The sequence below is a fragment of the Stomoxys calcitrans genome, chromosome 1 (assembly GCF_963082655.1).
Source record: "Stomoxys calcitrans chromosome 1, idStoCalc2.1, whole genome shotgun sequence".
NCBI classification, from domain to species: Eukaryota; Metazoa; Arthropoda; class Insecta; order Diptera; family Muscidae; genus Stomoxys; species Stomoxys calcitrans.
This window is the reverse complement of record NC_081552.1, coordinates 241,681,019-241,708,829: the sequence shown is the minus strand read 5'-3', so window position 1 is coordinate 241,708,829 and position 27,811 is coordinate 241,681,019. Positions and strand designations below refer to the sequence as shown.

Sequence of the window (27,811 nt, the reverse complement as noted above, 5' to 3'; positions counted from 1 at the left end):
AAATAAACCGATATTGGGTCTTGATTTCTTGAGCCTCTAGAGGACGCAGTTCTTATCCGATTTTACTGAAATTTTGCACGTAGTGTTCTGGTGGCACTTCCAATAACTACGCTAAGTAGGGTTTAAATCGATCTATGTTTTGATATGGCTGCCAAATAAACCGATATTGGGTCTTGATGTCTTGAGCCTATAGAAGGCGCAATTCTTATCCGATTTTATTGAAATTTAGCGTTTAGTGTGCTGGTATCACTTCCAACAACTACGCTAAGTATGGTTTAAATCGGTCTATGTTTTGATATAGCTGCCATATAAACCGATCTTGGGTCTTGATTTCGTGAGCCTCTAGAGGGCGCAATTCTCATCCGATTTGGCTGAAATTTTGCATGAGGTGTTTTGTTATGACTTCCAATAACTGTGCTAAGTATGGGGTAAATCGGTGTAGAACCTGATATAGCTGCCATATAAACCGATCTTGGTTCTTGACTTATTGAGCCTCTAGAGAGCGCAATTTTTATCCGATTTTACTGAAATTTTGCACGCAGTTTTTTGGTAGCACTTCCAACAACTGCGCTAACCATGATTCAAATGGGTTCATAATCTGGTATAGCTGTCATATAAACCGATCTTGGATCTTGACTTCTTGAGCCTCTAGAGGGCGCAATTCTTATCCGATTTTATTGAAATTTAGCGTTTAGTGTGCTGGTATCACTTCCAACAACTACGCTAAGTATGGTTTTGACTTGGGTCTTGACTTATTGAGCCTCTAGAGGCCGCAATTCTCATCCGATTTGACTGAAATTTTGCACGTAGTGTTTTGGTAGCACTTCCAACAACTACGCTAAGTAGGGTTTAAATCGGTGTAGAACCTGATATAGCTGCCATATAAACCGATCTTGGATCTTGACTTCTTGAGCCTCTAGAGGGCGGAATTCTCATCCGAATTGGCTGAAATTTTGTACAACGGCTTCTCTCATGACTTTCAACATACGTATCTAATATGGTCGGAATCAATCAATAGCTCGATCGATCAATAGCTCAATTCTTATCCGAATGAAATGAAATATTGCACGATGTCTTCTCCAATGTTCATCATTCATTTATGGTGCGAATCGGACTATAACTTGATAAAGCTTATTCAATTTTCTATGTTTGTCTAAAAAGAGATGCCGCGCATAGAACTCGGCAAATTCGATCAATGGTGGAGGGTACATAAGATTCGGCTCCGCCCGTCTTTTGCTTTTCCTTACTGGTTATTACTTGTTTTTATTTTGTGAGGATTTACTATCAGTATTTGAAAGCATGTTAAGCTTTTCTCAATATGCTTAATACGAACATTTTATTATTCCTATATCAATATCCTTTGGCAGCGTTCATGGTTTGTTGTAGGGTGTGAATAACAATTTAAAACAATTGTCTTCACTAGGGGAATAAGCAAAAACAAAAACAAAAAAAATAAATATGGGCGAAATAGCCACTAACGGTCAGAGTGTTGGTTAAACTATGAAAGCATAGATCTCCATGAATCAGTAGTCGGTGGAAACGCGTCAGGTGCGGTTGTTCTGGAAAATCGAAAAAAAAGAAGAAAGCGAAACGAAAAAAAAAATATTTACACAAAAATGTAAAACGTTAATCACAATATTCAAAAAAATAGTTACAGTTTTTTTTATAGTTTAAAGCATAAAAAGGCAAATGCCATAAAAATTCCACAGTAAACTATGAAAAGGTTATTGCCATCGTAATGACAGAGGACCTAATTAATCCCCAAACAATTGAAAGGATTTGAAGGAAGCCACAAACAATAACGTCATTAAAGGGTGTGCGAGTTGTTTCGTTTTTTTTTTTTTTTTTTTGAGCGGAAACACCAAATGGCAGAATGAATGGCATGCCTTAATGACCGAAGGCAAATGAGGGATTAATAATAAATTTTTATAGTATTTTTTGCAAAGAGATATTAAGATATATAATATGGGTAAAAAAAAGTTTATTTTGTGGTTTGAGCCAGAAAATTCATAAAAAAGATACAAGTGAAATCGCAAAAGCGAAACCGTAAAATTAACATTTGCTGGCCATTGGGTGGGCCACAGGCAAAAAGTTTAGGAAAAAATTTACAAATTTTAGTTTGCCACATCAGCAGTAAATCAAAACACACACAAAATAAATAAACACAAACGCAAGGAAAGCATTTGCAAACGAATTCGAGTTCAATACGAATAACCGATCTTTCATTATCACCACGCATTGGTATAAACAAACGTTGAGAAAAAAAAACTCGGGCAGAAAAAAAGTTTCCTACAAAAGGTACACAAAACAAGTCCATCAACATGTTCCGTAGCTTGGTCGTAGCGGTACTGCTACAACTGACAATGAATCCCTCGCTGCTGGTGTATGGCCAATATCCCTGCCCCTTTATCGATACCGTCAATATAACTGGCAGCTATCCACATGAGGTCCAAATCTCCGCTGGGAACACAAATGGTGGGTCTGCCACAAATCACAGCTACATATACAAATGGATGGTTGTACCCCCCGATCTGGTGGCCATCTATGATTTTGTGGTAATCAATGGTCAACGGGTGCCCAGTGCCAAACATTTAAGAGCCTGCGTTTGCAAAATTAAACCATGTCTGAGATTCTGCTGTCAAAGTGGCTACTACTACAGTCTACAGAATAACTCCTGCATTGCCCTGCCCTCTGCTTACGCTACCAACAATGACACCAACATCCCAGATCCCGAAGCTATGCCAGTTCTTTTCCGCAATGGCTCTGTGTTGTCAGTCAACTCAACGTCCCAATTTCTGGTGAATATCGGGGCACCCTGTGACACAATGCGTGTGGTTTTAAAGGATAATCGTCAGGTGGATTGGTTGCTGCATGAGAATGGTTCCATAATGCATAATCAACATAGTTTTTCAAGACATTACTGCTACACACCATTGTCCTGGCGCAGGGATAAAGATAAGGATGAAGACAATCCTATGTGGCATTGGGAGCCTCTCACCTGTGTAGCAGCAAAACTGCCTTTCGTTTTGGGGGTTCGAGAATGGACATACGCGATATGTAAGTAAAGGATTGCCAAATTTGTTTTAATAACAGAATTAACTATTGGATGGGATGGGATCGGATTTTTACTATGCGATGGGATCGGAAATTTATTAATTTTTTATTTTTAAGAAAATTATTGAAATTTATTAATTACAAAGTGATTAACTGGCATTTTTGCTGGCATGCTTCATTTCTGAACCCATTTGGACCAATCCCGGTACGAACCGGCACAAAATGAGGTGGAGCCAAGATTTTAAATGGAGATATCGGTCGATATGGCAGCTATATCCAAATCTGGACCGATCTGAAAAAATTTGAAGAGGCCTGTCGAAGAGCCTAACACAACTCCCTGTCCCAAATTTCAGCGACATCGGATAATAAATGCGCCTTTTATGGACCCAAAACCTTACATCGAGATATCGGTCTATATAGCAGCTATATGCAAATCTTGATCGATCTAGGCCAAATTGAAGAAATATGTCAAGGGGCTTAACTTAACCCACTCTCCCAAATTTCAGCGACATTGGACAATAAATGCGTCTTTTATGGGCCCAAGGCCTTAAATCGAGAGATCGGTCTATGTCGCAGCTATATCCAAATCTGTATCTGGATCTGGGCCAAATTGAAGAAGGCTCTCGAGTGGCCTTACACAACTCACTTTCCCAAATTTTGGCAACAATTTACAATAAATGCGTCTTTTATGGGCCCAAGGCCTTGAATCGAGAGATCGGTCAATATGGCAGCTATATCCAAATTGAAGAAGGATGTCGAATGGCCTTACACAACTCACTTTCCCAAATTTTGGCAAAAATTTACAATAAATGCGTCTTTTATGGTTCCAAGGCCTTGATCGGTCTATATCGGAGCTATATCCAAATCCGGATCTGGGCCAAATTGAAGAAGGCTCTCGAGTGGCCTAGCACAACTCACTGTCCCGAAATTCAGCAAAATCGGATAATAAATGTGGCGTTTATGGGCCCAATACTCTAAATCGGCGGATCGGTCTATATGGCAGCTATATCCAAATCTCGACCGAACTCATTGTCTCAAAATTTCTGCAAAGTCGGATAATAAATGTGGCTACTATGGACCTAGGACCCTAAATCGGCGGTTCGGTCCATATGGGGGCTATATCAAGATATAATCCGATATAGCCCACCTTCGAACGTAACCTGCTTATGGAGAAAAAAAGAATCTGTGCAAAGTTTCAGCTCAATATCTCTATTTTTAAAGACTGTAGCGTGATTTCAACAGACAGGCGGACGGACATGGCTAGATCGTCTTAGATTTTTACGCTGATCAAGAATATATATACCTTATAGGGTCGGAAATAGATATTTCGATGTGTTGCAAACGGAATGACAAAATGAATATACCCCCCATCCTTCGATGGTGGGTATAAAAAACGATATTAACGATACTATTGTTAGTTTACCATCATCTATTGGGTTGCCCAAAAATTAATTGCGGATTTTTTAAAAGAAAGTAAATGCATTTTTAATAAAACTTAGAATGAACTTTAATCAAATATACTTTTTTAACACTTTTTTTCTAAAGCAAGCTAAAAGTAACAGCTGATAACTGACAGAAGAAAGAATGCAATTACAGAGTCACAAGCTGTGAAAAAATTTGTCAACGCCGACTATATGAAAAATCCGCAATTACTTTTTGGGCAACCCAATATATTTCAAAAGAAATTCGATTTATACATAAGCAACATCAATGTACAGACCGAATTTGCAAATTGCAAATTTTGCCCATGAACACTCCACTAAGGAACAGGGGCAAACTTCTCACATATCAATGAGTGCAGTCCGATTCAAGTTTAAGCTCAATAATAAGGGGGCGAGTCCAAACGGCGAGCCGCAGGGCGACACCTCTTTGGTGAGAAGATTTACATGGCATAGTACCTCACAAATGTCGCCAGCATTAGGAGAGGAAAACCACAGCTGAAAATTTTTTCTGATGATCTCGCCAGGATTCGAACCCAGGCGTTCAGCGTCATAGGCGGACATGCTAACCTCTGCGCTACGGTGGCCTCCAGACCTACAGGCCGAATTTACCGAAATTTAATAACGTCAATTGGAAGTCATGATAGAAATCATTGTAAAAAATTGTTGCCCAATGTGATGAAAACTGAGCCCTCTTTAAGCGCAAGGTATCTCATAGGATACGTTCAGTTTCCTAAACAATTTTGCAAAAAATTTAAAATTGCCAATGGTATTGACAGCAAAAATGTGAATCGATATTCAGACAAAACATTGATAGTGCCATCGATATTTTGCCAGCTCTTTGTCGAGGGGCCTAACACAAGTTGCCCTGCCCCAAATCGTAGCGAAATCGAATATTTAATGTGTCTATTGTGGGCCCAAGACCCCAAATTGGAAGATCGGTAAATATGGCAGCTATATCCGAATCTGAACTGATCTGGGCTTAATTAAACGGAAATTTCGAGGGGCCTAACACAACTCTGTGTCCCAAATTTCGGTGAAATCGGATATTAAATAAGCCTATTATGGATCTAAAACCTTAAATCGGGAAATCTGGCAGCTATATTCGAATCTGAACCGATCTAAGCCAATTAAGCGGAAATTTCGAGGGACCTAACACAACACTTTGTTTCAAATTTCGGCGAAATCGGACAGTACATACGCCTATAAAACCTTAATTCGGAAAATCGGTATATATGGCAGCAATATTCAAATCTACACCGATCGGGGCCGTATTGAACAAAGATGTCGCGGATCCTAACCCAACTCACTGTCACAAATTTCGGCGAAATCGGACAATAAGTTAGCCTATAAATCGGAAAATCCATATATATGGCTGCTATATCGAAATCTTGATCGATCTTAGCCGAACGGAAATATGGAAGAGCCTAACAGAACTCTCTGTGCAAAGGTTAGGTGAAATCGGACTGTAAATGCGTCTATTATGGGGCTAAATCCTTAAATCGGTATATATATATGGCGGCTATACCCAAACCTGAACCGATCTGGGCCGTATGGAACGGTGATATTGAAAGGTCTAACACTACTTACTGTCCTAAATGTCGGTGAAATGGGATAATAAATGTGGCTTAAATGGGCTTAAGACCTTAAATTGACAGATCGGGCTATATGTGGGCTATATTAGGATAAAATTCAATATAGCCCATCTTCGAACTTAACCTGCTTATGGGCAAAGAAACTATGCAAAGCTTTAGCTCAATATCTTCATTTGTCAAGACTGTAGAGTGATTTCAACAGACAGACGGAACTGGATGTTTCGGTGTGTTGCCAGCGGAGGGACAAAGTAAAAATACCCCCATCCTTCAGTGGTGGACATACAAATCAAATGGGAAGACGTGAGTGTGAAATGTAAAGGAGTAAGAATGAAGTCGACTATCTGGCGCCTCATCTGGCCAATATTTTCACAGCGTGCCTAGGACTTGCATATACTCCGAAAACCTTGCAGCAGGAAAGGGTGGTGTTTATACCCAAGCCCGGTAAGGCAAGTTATGCCCCACCAAAGGCCTACAGACCCACAAGCCTTACGTCCTTTCTACTCAAAACCATGGAACGTATTGTGGACACCATGATAAAGAGTAGGACATCCAGCGAACTGATCAAGTACAAACAGCATGCCTATGTCAAGGTAAGGTCGGTGGAGAAAATAGAAGAATCCTGAGATGCCAAAACGTACAGCCTGGCAGTATGCATTGACATCGAGGGGGCTTTTGACAATGTGCGGACCGACACACTGATCCAATTCTTAGACCAGTACTGGTTGGACCTGGTCCTTAGATAATGGATAAACCATATGCTAAGTAACAGGAGGGTAAATTGTGTGTCCCATGGCTTAAATATAAGGGAGAAAGTGGCACAAGGCATGCCACAGGGGGGCATTTTATCGCCACTCCTATGGGTGACCACCATAAATGGCCTATTACGGATACTGTCTGAGCAGGGATTTGAGCCTCTCTGCTGCGCAGGCGATGTTAAAATTATTCTAAGGGGTAGGGATCCAATCGAGCTGTGCAGAGGGATCGAAAGGGCCTTGCATATGACATATCACTGGGCTAGACCCAGAGGTCTCAATGTTAACCCAGAGAAGACTGAATTATGCCTCTTCACGAGGAAGACGAAGGTGGACCTATTTAACTCACCACGTTTTCTCAATAAGACTATTTCGATATCTGACAAGGTCAAACACTTAGGTGAGATCTTGGACTTCTGTCTGAATTGGTAGTGCCACATTCAAGAGCATACTGAGAAGGCTCACAGATGTTGGGCAGTATGTAGACGGGCCGTAGGTTCAAAATGGGGCCTGAATCCGTGGATAGTCCACTGGGTCTACAGGAGCGTAATTAGACCAATACTTACTTACGCCTCAGTAGTTTGGTGGACTGCTATGGAGAAAAAGTGCAACATTAGGACCATACAACAGGTTCAGAGAACATATTGTCTTGGCATAGGAGGAGTGATGAGGACCACGCCCACTAGTGGACTGGAAACTATTCTAGATATTCGACCCATTGACATACAGATTAAGTGTGAGGCAGCCACTGCGGCTATGAGACTTAAGGCGATGGGATAATGGATTGAGGATGGGAGCAGCTCATACCATCGCGGAAGGAACCCTGAAAGGAAGGGAAGAGGTTTCCGATCGGATACCTGAGAAGAACCTAGAAGTCGAGTGCGAGGCACTGCTGCCATCGGCACAGTCTTGGATTGGCGGAACCCTAGTATTGCCATCTGGAAGATCATGTTACACGGTGGGTCTGGGGGTCTATATTGAGAACCCACGGGCTGAGATTTGCTTAGACTGCCTTGCCATAATACGGTCCTGCAGGCGGAGATCCGGGCAATCACGGAATGCGTGAAGTGGTGTGGTGCTAACGCTAGGATGTCGAGTGTGAACATCTATACCGATAGTAAAATTGCCATAAGGGCAATAACAATCAGTACGGTATGGTCACGAACAGTCTTGCAGTGTAAGAAGGAGTTTAACGCCTTTTCTGAGGATGGCACGATCCGCATCGTTTGGATGCAATGAAAGATCAGACGATTTAGCGGTGAATGCCAGAGGACTGCCGTCAATAAACTTGGTTAACCCGAAGCCTTTCGGGTCACCGCAGTCCGAGTTAAGGGTGTGGACGACGAACGCCCACTCCCTTTAGATCGGTCCTGATTTGGATGTAGCTGGCATATAGACCGATCTCCCGATTTAAGGTCTTGGGCCCATTAAAGGAGCATTTATTGTCCAATGTCGCCGAAAATTTGAGACAGTGAGTTGGGTTCTGCCCTACGACATCTTTCTTCAATTTGGCAGTCCGAGTTAAGGGTGTGGGCGACGAACGCCCACTCCCTGTGGATCGGGCCAGATTTGGATATAGCTGCCGATCTCTCGATTTAAGGTTTTGGGCCCATAAAGGGCGCATTTATTGTCCGATTTTGCCAAAATTTGAGACAGTGAGTTGTGTTAGGCCCTTCGATATCTTTCTTCAATTTGGCCTAGATCGGTTCAGATTTGGATATAGCTGCCATATTGACCGATCCGCCGATTTAGGGTCTTAAGCTCATAAAAGCCACATTTATTATCCGCTTTTGCTGATAGTTGGGACAGTGAGTTGTGTTAGGTCCTTCGACATCCTTCTTCAATTTGGCCCCGATCGATTCTGATTTGGATATAGCTGCCATATATATCTCTCGATTTAAGGTTGTGGACACATAAAAGGCGCATTTATTGGCCGATGTCGTCGAAATTTGGGACAGTGACGTAAGTTAGGCCCTTCGACATCTTTCTGCAATATGGCACAGATCGGTCAAGATTTGGATAAAGCTGTCATATGGACCGATCTCTCGATTTACAGTCTTGGCCCCATAAAAGGCACATTTATAATCCGATTTCGCTTAAATTTGACAGTCTTGGCCCCTTAGAAGGCACATTTTTAATCCGATTTCGCTTAAATTTGACGCTTATGTTAGGCTTTTCGACATCCGTGTCGTATATGGTTCTGATCGGTCTATATTTGGATATGGCTATCAAAAAGACTAATATTTTGTTCTGCAAAATTGAACAATGACTTGCACTAATTAGACCTCTCAATATCTTTGTCGAATTTGGTCCAAATCGGACCATATTTCGATAAAGCTGCTATATGGGCATAAATTATTCATTTTTCACCGGATTATGATGTGAGGTGGTTTACATATATACCCGAGGTGGTGGGTATCCAAGCTTCGGCCGGGCTGAGCTTAACTTCTTTTTATTTGTTTTAAGGTTAATTTTGCGTATTTAGAGTACACAACAAGCCGCTTACTGGCTAAGGTGTATGTCCCCAGTGGCATGGAGCGGATAAATATACGCACCCCCCTTTTCACCCTAACCTGATCTAATAACCATAATCCTAACCTAACTTGACACGTTTTACTTGTTATTGCTTATTATTGGGGTGCCCAAAAAGTAATTGCGGATTTTTCATATAGTCGGCGTTGACAAATTTTTTCACAGCTTGTGACTCTGTAATTGCATTCTTTCTTCTGTCAGTTATCAGCTGTTACTTTTAGCTTGCTTTAGAAAAAAAGCGTAAAAAAAGTATATTTGATTAAAGTTCATTCTAAGTTTTATTGCACTTACTTTCTTTTAAAAAATCCGCAATTACTTTTTGGGCAAATATTTCTAGAGCCCTTACAAGTCTCGATTTTTATCCGATTTGGTTGAAATGTTACATATAGTGATCTGTTATGACTACAACTGCGCCAAGTACGGTCCAATTCGGTCTATATATACTAGATATAGCTCTCATATTTTAGCAGAATTCATGGCGCTGGGTTCCCAAGATTCGGCCCCGCCGAACTTAGCACGCGTTTACTTGTTAATTATTAATAAATATTTTTGTCCATATATATATTGAATACTTTTCTTCACTATATTCAAGAATTCTATGCTTCAATAAAACATTTGGTTTGCCTTTCTTCAATTTGTTATACCTAATCAATCTCACCGTCATCACTTCCATTTCATCATTTTTTTTTTATAAATAAACGAAAAACATAGCATTTTCAAACACCAAAATTAGTAATTGCTGTTATATAAAACTTATTATTCTGCTGTCAATTTCCAACAAATCTATCAAAATAATTTTTGACATGAGTCCATATGAAGAGTCAGATATAGGATAACTTTTCGTACGGATAGTTTTAATTGGATAGATGGGAGTGATTTATATTCTCTTTTATATTGCAATAAATTTTCAATTAAAATTTGTAATAAAGTGGTGATGTTTTATGTTCATAATATTTTTCAGTTTGAGATAAAATATGTTTGCATGGTTCGTTCGTTTGAACTTTTAAGTGGCTAAAAATATCAATCATTGTACATCAAATTTAAAGAACGAAGAAAAAAATGCTAAGTCACACCAAGCACACCACTAAGGATTGTGCTTAGCGTTTTTGCATACCAAATTTCTGCCAATTTAAGCAAAAATTTAACCTTCTAGGAGCTGTAAAATTCTAAAGAAGATTGGTTTATATGGGAGCTATACTACCTATTTTGGATATTTGCTCATTAACTTTCCATTAGCGAACAGCGCCAAACTTCTCACATATCAATTAACACTGTCTGATTCAAGCTGATTCAATGTTAAGGGACCTCGTTTTTATTGCAGAGTCCGAACGGCGTGCAGCAGTGCAACACCTCTTTGGGGAGAAGTTTTTACATGGCTTCTATGGCACTGCTTAGAAATTTTTTATGATGTTCTCGCCAGGATTCGAACCCAGGCTTTTAGAGTTTCGAGCAAACCTCTGCGCTATGGTGGCCTCCGACTCATAACAAAACACTATGTGCAAAATTGCATGCAAATCGATTACCAATTGCGGCATTCAGGGTCTCTAGATGGAAGTCGTAAAAGTAACCTCGAAAAAGAAAATCCTGGTCAAGAATTCCGTGCTACTTACAAAATCCCTAATTGTTTTCCGCACCGCTAAGTTGGTATATGTCTGGTTTTGCTTCCCCAACTAAGTGTCGGTGAAATGCTCCAACGTCTCATCATCTTCCCCACATGTCCTACATATGCTATCACTTGCCGCACCTCCCCTTTGCATAAGAGCGTTCATAGTACTAAAGCTATACTGTCCTCCTTATTACTTCCTTTCAGTAACACCCTCGATTTCTCACGATCCGTATATCTCTATAGGGTTTTCGTCGTTCTACCAACCGTTTCAATATTCCGCAGTGTTACATCCGCGTTCGCCCACACCCTCAAATCGGAATGCGTCGCCCTGAAAGGCTTCGTGTAAACCAAGACGAAAGTCTTCTGGCCTTCAATGCCAAAACGTCTGATATTTCCTTCCCCCTTACTCCGCAGTGGCACGGCACCCAAACGATCAGAAAAGGTGTTGATCTCCTTCTTCCACTCCAAGACATTTTGTGACCTTATCACCCAGGTTGTTATGGCCCTGATAGCCAGTTTGCTGTCCGTAAAGATGTTCACACTCGCCGTTAACACCACACCATCTCACGCATTCCGTGGAAACAGATCTCAGACCCTGGGTTCTCTATGTGGGGTTATCTCAGGTATCCGATCGGAAACCTCTTCCATTCATTCCAGGTCTCCTATCGTCGCCTCGATTATACAGCGATGGAATGACCTGCTCCTATCCCTAATCCATTTTTCCGGACAGACGGACGGACATGGCTAGATCGATCACAGACGAATATTTCGAGTAGTTACAAACAGAATGACGAAATAAGTATACCCCCATCCTATGGTGGAGGGTATAAAAACAAGTAAAAAGGCGTTAAGTTCGGCCGGGTCGAACATTGGATACCCACTACCTCGGGTATATATATAAACCACCTTTAGTTATTAACCGGTAAAAAATGTATAATATATGCCCCATAGCAGCTGTATCGAAATATAAACCGACAAATTCCACACGGGTATTGAGTGGTCTAACAAATACAAGTCACTGTTCAATTTTGTAGAACAAAATCTTGTTTTTTGGTAGACATATTCAAATATATTGTAGAACAATCTGAACCATATACGACACGGATGTCGAAAAGCCTAACATAAGTCAATGTCAAATTTCAGCGATATCGGATTATAAATGTGCCTTTTATGGGGCAAAGACTTTAAATCGAGATATTGGTCTATCTCTGAACCGATCTGGGCCAAATTGAGAAGGGATATCGAAGGGCCTAACATAGCTCACAGTCTCAAATTTCGGTGAGATCGAATAATAAATGTGGCTGTTATCGGCCCAAAACCTTAAATCGAGAAATTGGTCTATATGACAGCTATATCCAAATCTGAACCGATCTGGGCCAAATTGCAGAAATTTTGTCGAAGAGCCTAACGCAACTCACTGTTCCAAATTTCGGCGAAAGCGGAGAATAAATGTGCCTTTTATGGCCCCAAAACCTTAAATCGAGAGATCGGTCTATATGGCAACTATATTTAAATCTGTACCGATCTAAGCCAAATTGAAGAAGAATGTCGAAGGGCCCAACACAACTCACTGTCCCAAATTTTGGCGACATCGGATCTAGAGATCGGTCTATATGGCAGCTATATCCAAATCTGGACCGTTTTGGGCCAAGTTGAAGAAGGATGTCGACTGGCCTAATACAACTCACCGTTCCAAATTTCCACCACCGAAGGATGGGGGTATATTAATTTTGTCATTCCGTTTGCAACACATAGAAATATCCATTTCCGACCCTATAAAGTATATATATTCTTGATCAGCGTAAAAATCTAAGACGATCTACCCATGTCCGTCCGTCCTACTGTCGTTAAAAATAGGTTAAGTTAAGGTTAAGTTCGAAGATGGACTATATCGGACTGTATCGGACTATATCTTCATGTAGCCCCCACATAGACTGATCCCCCGATTTAGAGTCTTTAGCCCATAAAAGCCACATTTATTATCCGATTTTGCTGAAATTTGGGGCAGTGAGTTGTGTTAGGTCACTCGACATCCTTCTTTTATTTGGCCCAGTTCGGTCCAGATTTTGATATAGCTGACCAATCGCTCGATTTAAGGTCTTGCGCCCATAAAAGGCGCATTTATTGTCCGATTTTGCCAAAAATGTTGACAGTGAGTTGTATTAGGACCTTCGACATCCTTCTTTAATTTAGCCAAGATCGGTCCAGATTTGGATATAGCTGCCATGTAGACCGATCTCTCGATTTAAGGCTTTGGGCCTATAAAAGGCGCATTTGTTGTCCGATATCGTCGAAATTTGGGAAAGTGAGTTAAGTTAAGCCCCTCGGCGTTCTTCTGCAATATTACACAGATCGGTCTAGATTTGGATATAGCTGCCATATAGACCGATCTATCGATTTAAGGTTTTGGGGCCATAAAAGGCGCATTTATTTTCCGATTTCGCCGAAATTTGGGACAGTGGGTGTGTTGAGCCCTTTGACATTCTTCTTCAATTTGGCCCAAAACGGTCCAGATTTGGATATAGCTGCCATATAGACTGATCCCTCGATTTAAGGTTTTGGGGCAATAAAAGACTCATTTATTGTCCGATGTCGCCGAAATTTGGGTTAGAGAGTTGTGTTAGAACCTTTGACATTTTTCTTCAATTTGGCTTACATCGGAACAGATTTGAATATAGCTGCCATATAGACCGATCTCTAGATCCGAAGTCCCCAAAATTTGGGACAGTGAGTTGTGTTGGGCCCTTTGCCATTTTTCTTTAATTTGGCTTAGTTCGGTCCAGATTTGGATATAGCCGCCATATAGACCGATCTCTCGATTTAAGGTTTTTGGGGCCATAAAAGGCGCATTTATTGTCCGATTTCTGTTCGAAATTTGGGACAGTGATTTGTGTTGTGCCCTTTGACATTCATCTTCAATTTGGCCCAAAACGGTTCAGATTTGGATATAGCTGCCATATAGACCGATATCTGGATTTAAAGTCTTGGCCACCTAAAATTCCCATTTGTAATCCGATTTCACTGAAATTTGACACAGTGACTTATGTTAGGCTTTTCGACATCCGTGTCGTATATGGTTCTGATCGGTTTTTTTTTTAGGTACAGCTACTGAAAAGATCAACATTTTGTTTTATACAATTGAACAATGACTGGTACTTGCAAGTATTTGGTCCAAACCGGAACATATTTCGATATAGCTGCTGTAGGTATGCATTTTTTACCGGGTTTTGACGAAAGGTGTTTCACATATACACCCGAGGTGGTGGGTATCCCAAGTTCGGCCCGGCCAACCTTAACGCCTTTTTACTTGTTACAACTAACTCGACAATGGTATTTGCTGAAAATCCACAAAATTTCAACTATTGGGTTGCCCAAAAAGTAATTGCGGATTTTTCATATAGTCGGCGTTGATAAATTTTTTCACAGCTTGTGACTCTGTAATTGCATTCTTTCTTCTGTCAGTTATCATCTGTTACTTTTAGCTTGCTTTAGAAAAAAAGTGTTAAAAAAAAGTATATTTGATTAAAGTTCATTCTAAGTTTTATTAAAAATGCATTTACTTTCTTTTAATACTTTTTGGGCAACACAATATTTTGTCAGTCAAGTCTCTACAAACCTACCTCAACAAATATTGTCTTCAATCCAATGCTTCAACGCGTTATGAATTTAGTGTTTCACTTATAAATCTCTTAGTTGATTCTTTCTTAGAGTTTGTTTGTTTCTGTGTAGAGGAAGATTAAGCATATCACCAATGATCTATCTGGAGCTCATTTCGATTGAATGGTAAATTCAACCGATTGAAAATACCACAGAAATTGAAACTTTTGAAGCATCAAAAAAAAAAACAAGTAAAAGCGTGCTAAGTTCGGCCGGGCCGAATCTTATATACCCTCCACCATGGATCGCATTTGTCGAGTTCTCTTACCGGCATCTCTTCTTAGGCAAAAAAAGGATATAAGAAAAGATTTGCTCTGCTACTAGAGCGATATTAAGATATGGGCCGGTTTGGACAACAATTAAATTATATTTATGTTGGAGACCTGTGTAAAATGTCATCCAATTCGAAAAGGAATTCCGAATTCCGAATTGGACAAGAAGTAAAATAGAGAGATCGATTTATATGGGAGCTGTATCGGGCTATAGACCGATTCTGACCATAATAAACACGTATGTTAATGGTCATGAGAGAATCCGTAGTGCAAAATTTCAGGCAAATCGGATAATAATTGCGACCTCTAGAGGCTCAAGAAGTCAAGACCCAAGATCGGTTTATAAGGCAGCTATATCAGGTTATGGACCGATTTGAACCATATTTGGCACAGTTGTTGGATATCATAACAAAACACGTCGTGCAAAATTTCATCCCAATCGGATAAGAATTGCGCACTCTAGGCTCAAGAAGTCAAGACCCAAGATCGGTTTATATGGCAGCTATATCAAAACATGGACCGATATGGCCCATTTACAATACCAACCGACCTACACTAATAAGAAGTATTTGTGCAAAATTTCAAGCGGCTAGCTTTACTCCTTCGGAAGTTAGCGTGCTTTCGATAGACTGACGGACGGACAGACGGACGGACATAGCTAGATCGACATAAAATTTCACGACGATCAAGAATATATATACTTTATGGGGTCTCAGACGAATATTTCGAGTAGTTACAAACAGAATGACGAAATTAGTATACCCCCCATCTTATGGTGGAGGGTATAAAAAAATTGCAATGCAATGCAAATTTGCCCATGAAGATTCCACTAAGGAACAACCACTAAGGGGCAAACTTCTCAAATATCTTTGAGTGCTGTCCGATTCAAATTTAAGCTCAATGATAAGGGGCCTCCTTTTTATAGCTGAGTCCTAACGGCTTACCGCAGTGCAAAGTAACTCACAAATGTAGCCAGCTTTAATAAGGGGATAACCACCGCTGAAAAATTTTCTGATGTTCACGCCGGAGTTTGAACCAAGGCGTTAGGCGTCATAGACGGACATGTTGCGCTGCGGTGGCCACCTGCCATAATTTTTTCTAATTCCGAATAAAAATGTGCGTGTACTATTTAAACATCATTTCACAATTATTTATTTAATAAATACCCCCAAACCTCCCCCCAAACACTATTAAATAAATCGTACATTTATTCAACTCACCGAATAATTTAATTACTCTCTATTGTTTACTTTTCTTCTGTTGCAGGTCTCATTATTACAGTGATCTGCATGATCATCGTTTTGTTTATATACCTGCTGTGCACTGAGCTGAGGAATACATTCTACGGAGTGGCCATTAAAACCTATTGCCTGTGCATCATCATCGGCTATTCATTGTTGGCGCACTTGACCTTAACAAATCCATCGGATATGTCTAAATATGCGTGCTCTAAAATACGTAAGATATTGCTTGTGTGTGTGTGTGTGTGTGAAGACATCTAAATGTTTACCTCATTCTTTGCAGCTCTCTTTGCTTTGCTGTATTTGATTTTGTCCTTTTACATTTTGACCTTTATTAGTCTCAATTTTTATTTGAGCTTTTTTGGCATTATACTGAGCAAATTGATGTTCTGGTTCATGTTCTTTCCCACTGTGGTCATCGCAGCCTGTTGGTCCTTCTTTGTCAGCTTTACCTATTACAACAACAAGCCGGTATTTGGCAACGATATATGCTGGTTCGATCGTAAGTATCTGCTATGAACAAAAATGTTTTATTCCCAATAAATTGGAATTTGCAGTGTAACCCTAAGGCATTCAAAACCGTTGTTTCCTCATATGTAATTTATATGTAGTCGTATGTTTTAATTTGCTCTCCATTTTCACTTGAAATTTCAGCACGCAATTATTCGATTGTTGTTTACTTCTACTCGCCCATCATAGTGGCCTGCATTTTCAGTGGTATTTTCTACATTTTATCATTGCTGCGAATGAGCGATATGGCCGAGAGGGATACCGGAAAATTAACAATTTTTGTTTCTCGCAATCGGTGAGTAATTAATGAGTGGGAAAATACGATTGTAGCAGAGAAATAAAGCGAACAAATTTTCATTCAATTAATTTATGTGCTACAGAATCGAAATCCATGGGACAAAAGCCTATTGCTTCGGTACTGATAAACATTCTAAAGCTTCGTAAAACATAGATTGTAGGCGAGAGCAAAAAAGTGTTACACTGTGTTACACTCACAGAAATTTGTTGGAAAAAACAGCAAACATGTTTGCTATAACAGCAGAAAGTCTATTGCAAATGGAATAGCTGTTATTTGTTTGCTAAAACAGCAAACACTTTCTGCTGTTTTCAAATGGTAAACAGTTAAAAAAGCTCGGAAATATCATAAATGTTTGAAAAATGTCTTGACTCTTAATTTTGCAAGCCTATAACTCAACATTTTTTCCAATTTGCAAATTTTTTAACGAATTTAAATACAAGTAGACAAAGTATCCACTACTATTATATTGGGTTGCTTAAAAAGTAATTGGGGATTTTTTAAAAGAAAGTAAATGCATTTTTAATAAAACTTAGAATGAACTTTAATCAAATATATAATTGCCATTTTGCTCGATAACCTTTTGCCATCTTCCTGGCAAATTTAGTATTCCACGCTCATAGAACTTCTGGCCTTTATCTGCAAAAACCTGAACCAGGTGCGATTTTATAGCCTCATTATTGCCGAAAGTTTTACCATTTAAGGAGTTCTGCAAAGATCGAAATAAATGGTAGTCTGATGGTGCAAGGTCAGGGCTATATGGTGGATGCATGAAAAGTTCCCAGCCAAGCTCACTCAGTTTGTGGCGAGTGACCAAAGATGTGTGCGGTCTAGCGTTGTCCTGGTGGAATATGACACCTTTACTATTGACCAATTCTGGTCGCTTCTCCTTGATGGCTCTATTCAATATGTCCAATTTTTGACAGTAAACATCCGAATTAATCGTTTGGTTCCTTGGAAGCAGCTCAAAATATACCACGCCCTTCCAATCCCACCAAACAGACAGCATAACCTTCTTTTGGTGGATATCAGCCTTTGAAGTGGTTTGAGCTGGTTCACCATGCTTGGACCATGATCGTTTTCGACTAACGTTGTTGTAAACAATCCATCTCCAGTTATGATTCGTTTTAAAAACGGATCGAATTCATTGCGTTCAAGGTGCATATCACAAGCGTTGATTCGGTTTGTTAAATGAATTTCTTTCAATTCATGTGGTACCCATATTTAAATTGACGCCAAACAAACAAATGTAAACAAAATTTCGCGCACTTTTTTTCTAAAGCAAGCTTAAAGTAACAGCTGATAACTGACAGAAGAAAGAATGCAATTACAGAGTCACAAGCCGTTGAAAAAATTTGTCAACGCCGAATATATTACTACTATATTACCGACAATTACTTTTTGGGCAACCCAATATTTATGCTTTTCAACAAAAAATTAACGCCTAAAGCCTAGTATTGTCTTCCAGTTTGCGGCCGAACAACTGAAAGCCCAATAAAAAAATTTTTGCGAAATGACTACGAAGTTTTTTCCAAATTAGCAGTACAATGTCAATCAGCTGTTTAAAAATTGTTTTTAGTTTAAATTTACTAAGGAACTTTGTCTTTTTATTTTGTGTAGAGATATTAGGGATAGTTAAAGATGCTACACCCGCCCAAAAGTCTATGTGACTTTCTAATCCCTGGGAATCGAATAAAAACCTCTGATCCAGTGTCCTCATTCGGTTTGGACTAATCCGTGTAAATAGAGGGACCGGAGAAGTTCGGCGCGTCCCAATCACAAAGCCACATTTCCGAGAAGCAAACTCCAAGTCGCCATCTTAGAAAGATCCATCCGGCATACAGGTCGTCGCGTTGCCAATGCCACGTAGTCGCCCCACTCTATCGGCCTACCGCAGAACAAGCGAATGCCCGAAATCCGTAGAGGGCGTGTCCCTGACTCTCTTAGTCAGTAGACTACTCAACGCAAAGCCCTCCTCGTACAAGTGAAAAGGTCTCAGATAAAGTTTCGCATAAAGTGCTGCACTTGAAGTGCTTCTCATCGCCCACTATATCAGCACCGCTACAATACCCTGTACCTTATCCATCATAACGCGTAGACTTATCCTCTATAGGGCCTAGTGATATACTAAGCAACCATATGTAAGGATCGGTCTAACCCCAACGGTGCACATCCAGTAGACTGTCCGTGATCTTAGTCCACAACTCCGACATGAGTAGAGTGCATTCAACCACCGTTTAACTCCAGAGAGTGGTAGCTAACTCCATCCAGGACCATTCCCTTAAATTCGCCATTCGTCCTCCTTCTGATGAACAACATCAGCTCTGCCTGTTTTCACCCACCACCGAAGGGAGGGGGGGGGGGGGGGATATTCATTTTGCCATTCCGTTTAGCAACACATCGAAATATCCGTTTTCGACCCTATAAAGTATATATTGGTTGCCCAAAAAGTAATTGCGGATTTTTCATATAGTCGGCGTTGACAAATTTTTTCACAGCTTGTGACTCTGCAATTGCATTCTTTCTTCTGTCAGTTATCAGCTGTTACTTTTACCTTGCTTTAGAAAAAAAGTGTAAAAAAAGTATATTTGATAAAAGTTCATTCTAAGTTTTATTAAAAATGCATTTACTTTCTTTTAAAAAATCCGCAATTACTTTTTGGGCAACCCAATACATTCTTGACCAGCGTAAAAATCTAAGACGATCTAGCCATGTCCGTCGGTTTGTCTGTTGAAATAACGCTTCAGTCTTTAAAAATAGAGATTTGAGATGAAACTTTGCCCAGATTTATTTTTTTGTCCATAAGCAGGTTACGTTCGAAGATGGGCTATATCGGACTATATCTTCATATAGCCCCCATATAGACCGATCCTCCGATTTAGGGTAATAGGCCCATAAAAGTCAGATTTATTATCAGATGTCGCCGAAATTTGGGATAATGAGTTGTGTTAGGCCCTGCGATATCCTTTTTCAGTTTGGCCCAAATTGGTTCAGTTTTAAATAAAGCTGCCATATAGACCGATCTCTCGATTTAAGGTCTTGCGCCGATAAAAGACGAATTTATTGTCCGATTTTGCAAGAATTTGGGAATGTGAGTATATTCTACATCCTTCTTCGATTTGGTCCAGATCGGCGCAGATTTGGATATAGCTGCCATATAGACCGATCTCTCGATTTAAGGTTTTGGGGCCAGAAAAGGCGTATCTATTGTCCGATGTCGCTAAAATTTGGGACAGTGAGTTAAGTTAAGCCCCTCCACATATTTCAGCAATATGGTCTAGATCGGTCCAGACTTGAATATAGCTGCCATGTAGACCTATCTCTCGATTTAAGGTTTTGAGCCCACAAAAGGCACATTTATTGTCCGATGTCGCCGAAATTTGGGATAGTGAGATGTGTTCTTGATGAAAGGTGGTTTACATATATACCCGAGGAGGTGCATATCCAATGTTCGGCCCGGCCTTTAACGCCTTTTTATTTGTTATATTTTGTATGGGTTGCCCAAAAAGTAATTGCGGATTTTTCATATAGTCGGCGTTGACAAATTTTTTCACAGCTTCTGACTCTGTAATTGCATTCTTTCTTCTGTCAGTTATCAGCTTTTAGCTTGCTTTAAAAAAAAAGTGTAAAAAAAGTATATTTGATTAAAGTTCATTCTAAGTTTTATTAAAAATGCATTTACTTTCTTTTAAAAAATCCGCAATTACTTTTTGGGCAAATATCGTTGAAGGGCATAATTTTATTCTGAATGCCAAACTTCTGTCAACCCAGCAAAAATTAAAGCTTCGGTTTACATGGGAGCTATATCAGATTATAAACTGTTTTGGACCGTTGTTGGAAGTCGTAACAGAACACCTCTTGCAAAATTTAAGCCAAATCGGATTACATTTGCGGCTTGTAAGGACTGAAGAAGTCAAATCAGTAGATCGGTTTATATGGGATCTATACCAGGTTATAGAGCGATTTGGACCTTCCTTGACACAGCAATCGAAAGTCATAACAAAACACTACATCAAATCAGACACAAATTGCGGCTTGTAAGGTCTCAAGAAGTCAAAACGGGAGATCGGTTTATATGGGACCTATATGAGGTTACATACCGTTTCGGACCGTACTTTGGACAGTTGTTAAAAGACATAACAATTCACTACATGCGAACTTTCAGCCAAATCGGACAAAAATTGTGACTTGTAAGGGCTCAAGGAATCAAATCGGGAGATAGGTTTATATGGGAGTTATATGTGGTTATAGACCGATTTAGACCGTGCCTGGCACAGTTGTTGGAAGTTTTAACAAAACACTAGATGCTAAATTTCAGCCAAATCGGACAAAAATTATGGCTTCCAAGGGCTCAAGAAGTCAAATCGGGAGATCGGTTTATATGGAAGCTATATCTAAATCTGAACCGATATGACCCATTTGCAATCTTAAACGACTTACATCAATATTAAGTAACTGTGATCAGCAACGTGCTCTATTCTCATATATTTTTTCTTTCGTTTTCTAATCTCATTTAAACTCCTTATTGCAAAAGTCAGCAAATATGTCCGGTTTGGGGTATTGCCCCTAAAAACTAAAAATATTTAGTTCCACTCTCTTTACTCACCAAATTGTCTTGGTGAGTAAATACGTCCTATTTGGGAGTTGTTATGGTTATGGAACGTCCACTAGAGAGTTGGTCCCTAATGTTGATATCAGATACGTGGATTTAATTTAAGCCCCAAATTTCCATAGTCGGCAAACATGACCTGCTTGGGGGTGTTTTTGGGGATGGGCGGCAACTCAGTGAGTTGGCCTTAAAAATATATATCCGAATCGTATTATACTCGAAAATCCCTTTTATTTGAGCCTTATATTGCAATAGTCAGCAAATACTTACTATTTGGGTGGAGTTGTGAGGGTGGCGTGGCCCCATAGACACTTTTCCCGAACATTGAATTCAAATTCGTGCTTTACTCCCAAAGACCTTACATTTGAACGCCATATTGCTATGGTTGTAAATGTGTCCCCTTTAGGGGATGTTTTTGGTGAGCGGCGGCCCCCCAAACACTTGGTCCCATATTTGGATATCAGATTCTAATTCTACACTCTTTTATTTTTATCATAACTTTTATTCAAGCCCCATATTCCCATGGTCAGTAAATAAGTCCTGTTTGGGGGGGTGTTTTAGGGAAGGGGTGGACCCCCGAAACGTGGTCCCACATTTGGATATCAGATTCGTATTCTACTCGCAAATACCTTTCATTTGAGTCCCATATTGCCATGGTCGGTAAATATGTCCGAATTAGGGTGTGTTTTGGGGCTTGGGGTGGTTCCCCTAGCACTTGGTCCGACAATTGGATATCAGATACGTTTTCTTATCCTAATTGCCTTTCATTTGAGTCCCATATTGTCGTGATTGGTGTAAATATATGTTTGGTAGGTTTTAGGGTGGGACAGCCCCCCTAAGTACCCCATCCGAAATTTGGATACAAAATTTTTATTTTTAGGGTACTATATGAGAGCACACAAAATTTCGCTTAAATCGCACCACCCATCTCCGAGATCTTGCGTTTTTGAAAATTAGGGTAAGGGGGAGGGTCCGCCCCGCCTTCAAAATACCAAAAATTTAGTACCCTATTTTCACCACGGGGTCATTATGCACCATCTGTGAAAATTTCAAGAAAATCGGTTCAGCCGTTTGTGAGTCTATAAGGAACACACAAACATACAAACAATCAAACAAACAAACAAACCTAAGATGGGGTCTTAGACGAATATTTTGAGGTGCTGCAAATGGAAAGACTTGATTAGTATACCGCCATTTCTAATTTAATATCAGCAGCCAGTGTATGCTGATATCAGCAGACTTATTTCTCTGGCTGTACCTAATTTACAAAATGGTAGTTACAATTTTATAATTTGATATTAAAACTCGCATTTTTTCTCTAGCTATGATTTCATATCTAAATAAATCTTTCAATTTTTTTAACAACATACAATCTATGCTTTAACATCCTGTTTAACACTTCATTTCAGTTTCAGATCGTTTTGGATTTTTGTTGGCTACACCCTTTTTGCCTGGCTTGTTTGCATCTGTTCCTTTGCCATCAACTATTATCGTGGCGATTTTACTCACATCAATTATGGAGTTTGTGTGTTCATAGCCTTCCATGGTTTTGGTGCCATGTATGCACTGCTTGGAAAAAATCATCAGGTTCAACACTTTTTGCGTCGCATGGATGACGAAGTGTAAGTTGAGGTTACCAGCGAATCCTTCCTAACGACAACAAGTAAAAGTGTGCTAAGTTCGGCCGGGACGAATCTTGGGAACCCACCACCATGGACTCTGCTAAAGATGTACACAAACTAAATTAAGTTGAAGGGCATAATTTTATTCTATTGGGTTGCCCAAAAAGTAATTGCGGATTTTTTAAAAGAAAGTAAATGCATTTTTATAAAACTTAGAATGAACTTTAATCAAATATGCTTTTTTTACATTTTTTTTCTAAAGCAAGTTAAAAGTAACAGCTGATAACTGACAGAAGAAAGAATGCAATGACAGAGTCACAAGCTGTGAAAAAATTTGTCAACGCCGACTATATGAAAAATCCGCAATTACTTTTTGGGCAACCCAATATATACCAAACTTCTGTCAAAACAGCAAAAATTAAAGCTTCTAGGAGACGAACAAGGATAATGGAGAGATCGTTTTATAGGGGAGCTATATGAGGTTATAGACTAATTTGTTGTTGAAAGTTGTAAGACAACATCACATGCAAAATTTCAGCCAAATTCGACAAATATTCCGGCTTGCAGGGGATTAAGAAGTCAAATCGGGAGATCATTTTATAGGGTAGCTAAATCAGGTTATAAACTGATTTGGGCCGTGATTGGCACAGTTGTTGAAAGTCCTATGAGAACATCACATGCAAAATTTCAGCCAAATCGGACAAAAATTACGGCTTGTAAGCGTTCAAGTATTCAAATATTGTGCTAACTTCAACCAAATCGGATGAGAATTTCGTTTTCTAGGATCTCAAGGAAAGTAATCGGGAGATCGGTTTATATGACAGCTATATAGCATGGGACGGTCTAATGTACATATGTATTTTATGGGATCGCAGATCAATATTTCAATGTTATACAAACAGAATGACTTGATTGATATACCCCATCCTATGGTGGAGTTTATGAAGAGAAGAATTGCTTGCTGTAGATGCTCATAGCCGAAATAATGTTTCCCAACATCAGCCTCATCCGATAAAAATTCCATGTTCTAGGAGTTCAAGAAGTAAAATCGTGAGATCGGTTTATATGGGAGCTATATCAGGCTATGAACCGATTCAGGCCATGTTTGGTATTGATGTGTGAGGTCTTAGAAGAAATCATTGTTCAAACTTCCAGCAAATCGGATAAGAATTTCGCTTTCTAGGGCCGCAAGATAGCTTTATATGGCAGCTATATAATGCTATGAACCGATATAGACTATACTTGGCACGAACATAGGTTAGGCGTCGAACAGTAAGATAGGATCGAAAAAGAACATAGTAAGAAGTAATAAAGCGTTAAGTTCGGACGGGCCGAACTTTGGATACCCACCACCTCGGGTATATATGTAAACCACCATTCGTCAAAATACGGTGAAAAATTCATACCTTATGCCCCACAGCAGCTATATCGGAAAATGTTCCGATTTGGACCAAATACTAATAAGTACAAGTCATTGTTCAATTGTGTATAACAAAATATTGGTCTTTTAAGTAGCTATATCTAAAAATAAACCGATGTGATGCATATACGACGCGGATGTCGAAAAGCTTAAAATAAGTCACAGTGTCAAATTTCAGTGAAATAGGATTATAAATGGGCCTTTTATGGGGCCGAGACTTTAAACCGAGATATTGGTCTATAGGGCAGCTATATCCAAATCTGGACCGATCGGTGCCATATTGCAGAAGTGTATCGAGGGTCTTAACTTAACTCACTGTCCCAAATTTCGGCGAAATCGGACAAAACCTTAAATCGAGAGATTTTATGGCAGCTATATCCAAATCTGGACCCATCTGAGCCAAATCGAAGAAAAATGCCGAAGGGCCTAACACAACTCGCTGTCCCAAATTTCGGCAATATTGGACAATAAATGCGCCTTTTATGGGCCCAAACCCTTAAATCGAGAGATCGGTCTATATGGCAGCTATATCCAAATCTGAACCGCTCTGAGCCAAATTGAAGAAGGATGCCGAAGGGCTTAACACAACTCACTGCTCAAATTTCGGCAACATCGAACAATAAATGCGCCTTTTATGAACCCAAAACCTTAAATCGAGAGATCGGTCTATATGGCAGCTATATCCAAATCTGAACCAATCTGAGCGAAATTAAAGAAGAATATCGAATGGCCTAACACAACTCACTATTCAAAATTTCAACAAAATCGGATAATAAATATGGCTTTTATGGGTCTAAGACCCTAAATCGGCGGATCGGTCCATATGGCAGCTATATTCAAATCAGGACCGATCTGGGCCAAATTGAAGAAGGATGTCGAGGGGCCTAAAACAACTCACTGCTCAAATTTCGGCAACATCGGACAATAAATGCGCCTTTTATGGCCCCAAAACCCTAAATCGAGAGATCGGTCTATATGGCAGCTTTATCCAAATCTGAACCGCTCTGAGCCAAATTGAAGAAGGATCCCGAAGGACCTAACAAAACTCACTGTCACAAATTTCAGCGACATCGGACAATAAATGCGCCTTTTATGGACCCAAAACCTTAAATCGAGAGGTCGGTCTATATGGCAGCTATATCCAAATCTGAACCTATCTGAGCGAAATTAAAGAAGAATATCGAATGGCCTAACACAACTCACTATTCAAAATTTCAACAAAATCGGATAGTAAATATGGCTTTTATGGGCCTAAGACTCTAAATCGGGGGATCGGTCTATATATGGGCTTTATTAAGATATAGTCCGATACGGTCCATCTTCGAACTTAACCTGCTTATAGACAAAAAAAAAAAAGAATCTGTGCAAAGTTTCACCTCAATATCTCTCAAAACCGCTGTAGCGTGATTTCAACAGAGAGACGGACAGACGGACGGACATGGCTTGATCATCTTAGATTTTTACGCTGATCAAGAATATATACACTTTATAGGGACGGAAATGCATATTTCGAAGTGTTGCAAACGGAATGACAAAATAAAAATACCTTTGGTGGGGGGTGGGTATAAAAAATCTGCCGTTTAAGAATCTCCTGAAAATGATTAGAGCTATGTTTACGAGATCATGTGCTAAATGTAAAGGGTCTAGGTGGTCCGGGTATCTCTCTGTTGGCAAAGAGGCCTTCAAAGTAGTACCCCGAACACCTAGAAACTTTAAATTTCGCACAGCATTTCAATAACTCCTCAGCTCCAACAATTTAAAATTTCAAAAATATATCTCCACCCATTCTTAAAGGGTAGTTAAAAACAAGTAAGAGCGAGTTAATTTCGGCCGGACCGAATTTTATATACCCTCCACCAAGGTTCGCATCTGTCGAGTTCTTTGCGCAGTATCTCTTTTAAGGCAAACAAAAAATTGTGAATAAGGAAGGAGTCGGAGCTATATTTAGGAGTTATAGTCCTATTCGGGGCTCAAGAAGCAAAATCGGGAGATCGGTTTATATGGGAGCTGTATCAAGCTATTGATCGATTCAGACCATATTGCACACGTATGTTGAAGGCCATGGGAGAAGCCGTTGTACAAAATTTGTGCCAAATCGAATGAGAATTACGCTCTCTAGAGGCTCAAGAAGTCAAAATCCCAGATCAGTTTATATGGCAGCTATATCAGGTTATGTACCGATTTGCGCCATACTTATCACAGTTTTTGGAAGTCATATCAAAACACTTCATGCTAAATTTTAGCCAAATCGGATAAGAATTGCGCCTTCTAAAAGCTCAAGAAGTCAAGACCCAAGATCGGTTTATGTGGCACCTATACCAGGTTATGAACCGATTTCGACCATACTTCGCACAAATGTTGGAAGTGATACTAAAACACTACGTGCGAAATTACAGCCAAATCAGATAAGAATTGCGCCCTCTAGCGGTTCAAGAAGTCAAGACCCAAGATCGGTTTATATGACAGCTATATCAGGTTATGAACCGATTTAAACCATACTCAGTACAGTTGTTGAAAGTCATAATAAAACACCTCATGCAAAATTTCAGCCAAATCGGATAAGAATTGTGCCCTCTAGCGGTTCCAGACGTCAAGATCCCAGATCGGTTTATATGGCGGCTATATCAAAACATAGACCGCTTTGGCCCATTTACAATCCCAATCGACCAACACTAATAAGAAGTATTTGTGCAAAATTTCAAGCGCCTAGCTTTACTCCTTCGAAAGTTAGCTTGCTTTCGAATGACAGACGGACGGACGGACGGACAGACGGACATTGCTAGATCGAGTTTAAATGACATGACGATCAAGAATATATATACTTTATGGGGTCTTGGATGCATATTTCGAGGTGTTACAAACATAATGACGAACTGAGTATCCCACATCCTATGGTGGAGGGTATGAAAATTGCCTAAGAACAGTAAAACAGAAATTCCCTACAGCAGTAAAATTTATAACACCAATATTTTTTATTGTTTTTCGAAAAAAAACTAAGCATATTTTTAAAATTTTTGTTTCTTCTTATTGCAGGGATAATGACGATATTGCTGAGATTTCAGTACCAATGACCACATATTCATAAACTTACAATTGAATCGATATCCATTTGTTTTTAGAGCTTTAAGTAATATTACCTTTGTATTAATAAAGATAAGCGCTCTAATATAACTTAAATAAAATTTAAATTTTCAAGCCATTTTGAAA

The 27,811-nt window shown here is 39.6% G+C and overlaps 1 protein-coding gene across 2 annotated transcripts; it reads left to right on the top strand.

Annotated features, from left to right (window-relative positions):
* The first annotated feature begins 1,555 nt into the window (after nt 1–1,555).
* Nucleotides 1,556–27,811, top strand: LOC106094997 (probable G-protein coupled receptor Mth-like 8). Of its 2 annotated transcripts, none has more exons than XM_059370975.1 (7): nt 1,556–1,618; nt 2,119–3,057; nt 16,174–16,365; nt 16,432–16,650; nt 16,803–16,953; nt 22,972–23,184; nt 27,638–27,811. In XM_059370975.1, exons 2-7 carry the CDS (start codon nt 2,322–2,324, stop codon nt 27,687–27,689), a joined length of 1,563 nt encoding a protein of 520 aa, XP_059226958.1. In that variant the 5' UTR covers nt 1,556–1,618; nt 2,119–2,321; the 3' UTR covers nt 27,690–27,811. The 2 variants fall into 2 exon arrangements, with proteins under 2 accessions (XP_059226958.1, XP_059226957.1); XM_059370974.1 differs by having other exon boundaries at nt 1,600–1,618; nt 1,949–3,057.

Coding starts and splice junctions, on each gene's coding strand:
- LOC106094997 (XM_059370975.1), top strand. CDS start 2,322: ATGTTCCGTAGCTTGGTCGTAGCGGTACTGCTACAACTGACAATGAAT. Junction 16,366..16,431: donor ATATGCGTGCTCTAAAATAC/GTAAGATATTGC, acceptor CATTCTTTGCAG/CTCTCTTTGCTTTGCTGTAT. Junction 16,954..22,971: donor ATTTTTGTTTCTCGCAATCG/GTGAGTAATTAA, acceptor ACTTCATTTCAG/TTTCAGATCGTTTTGGATTT.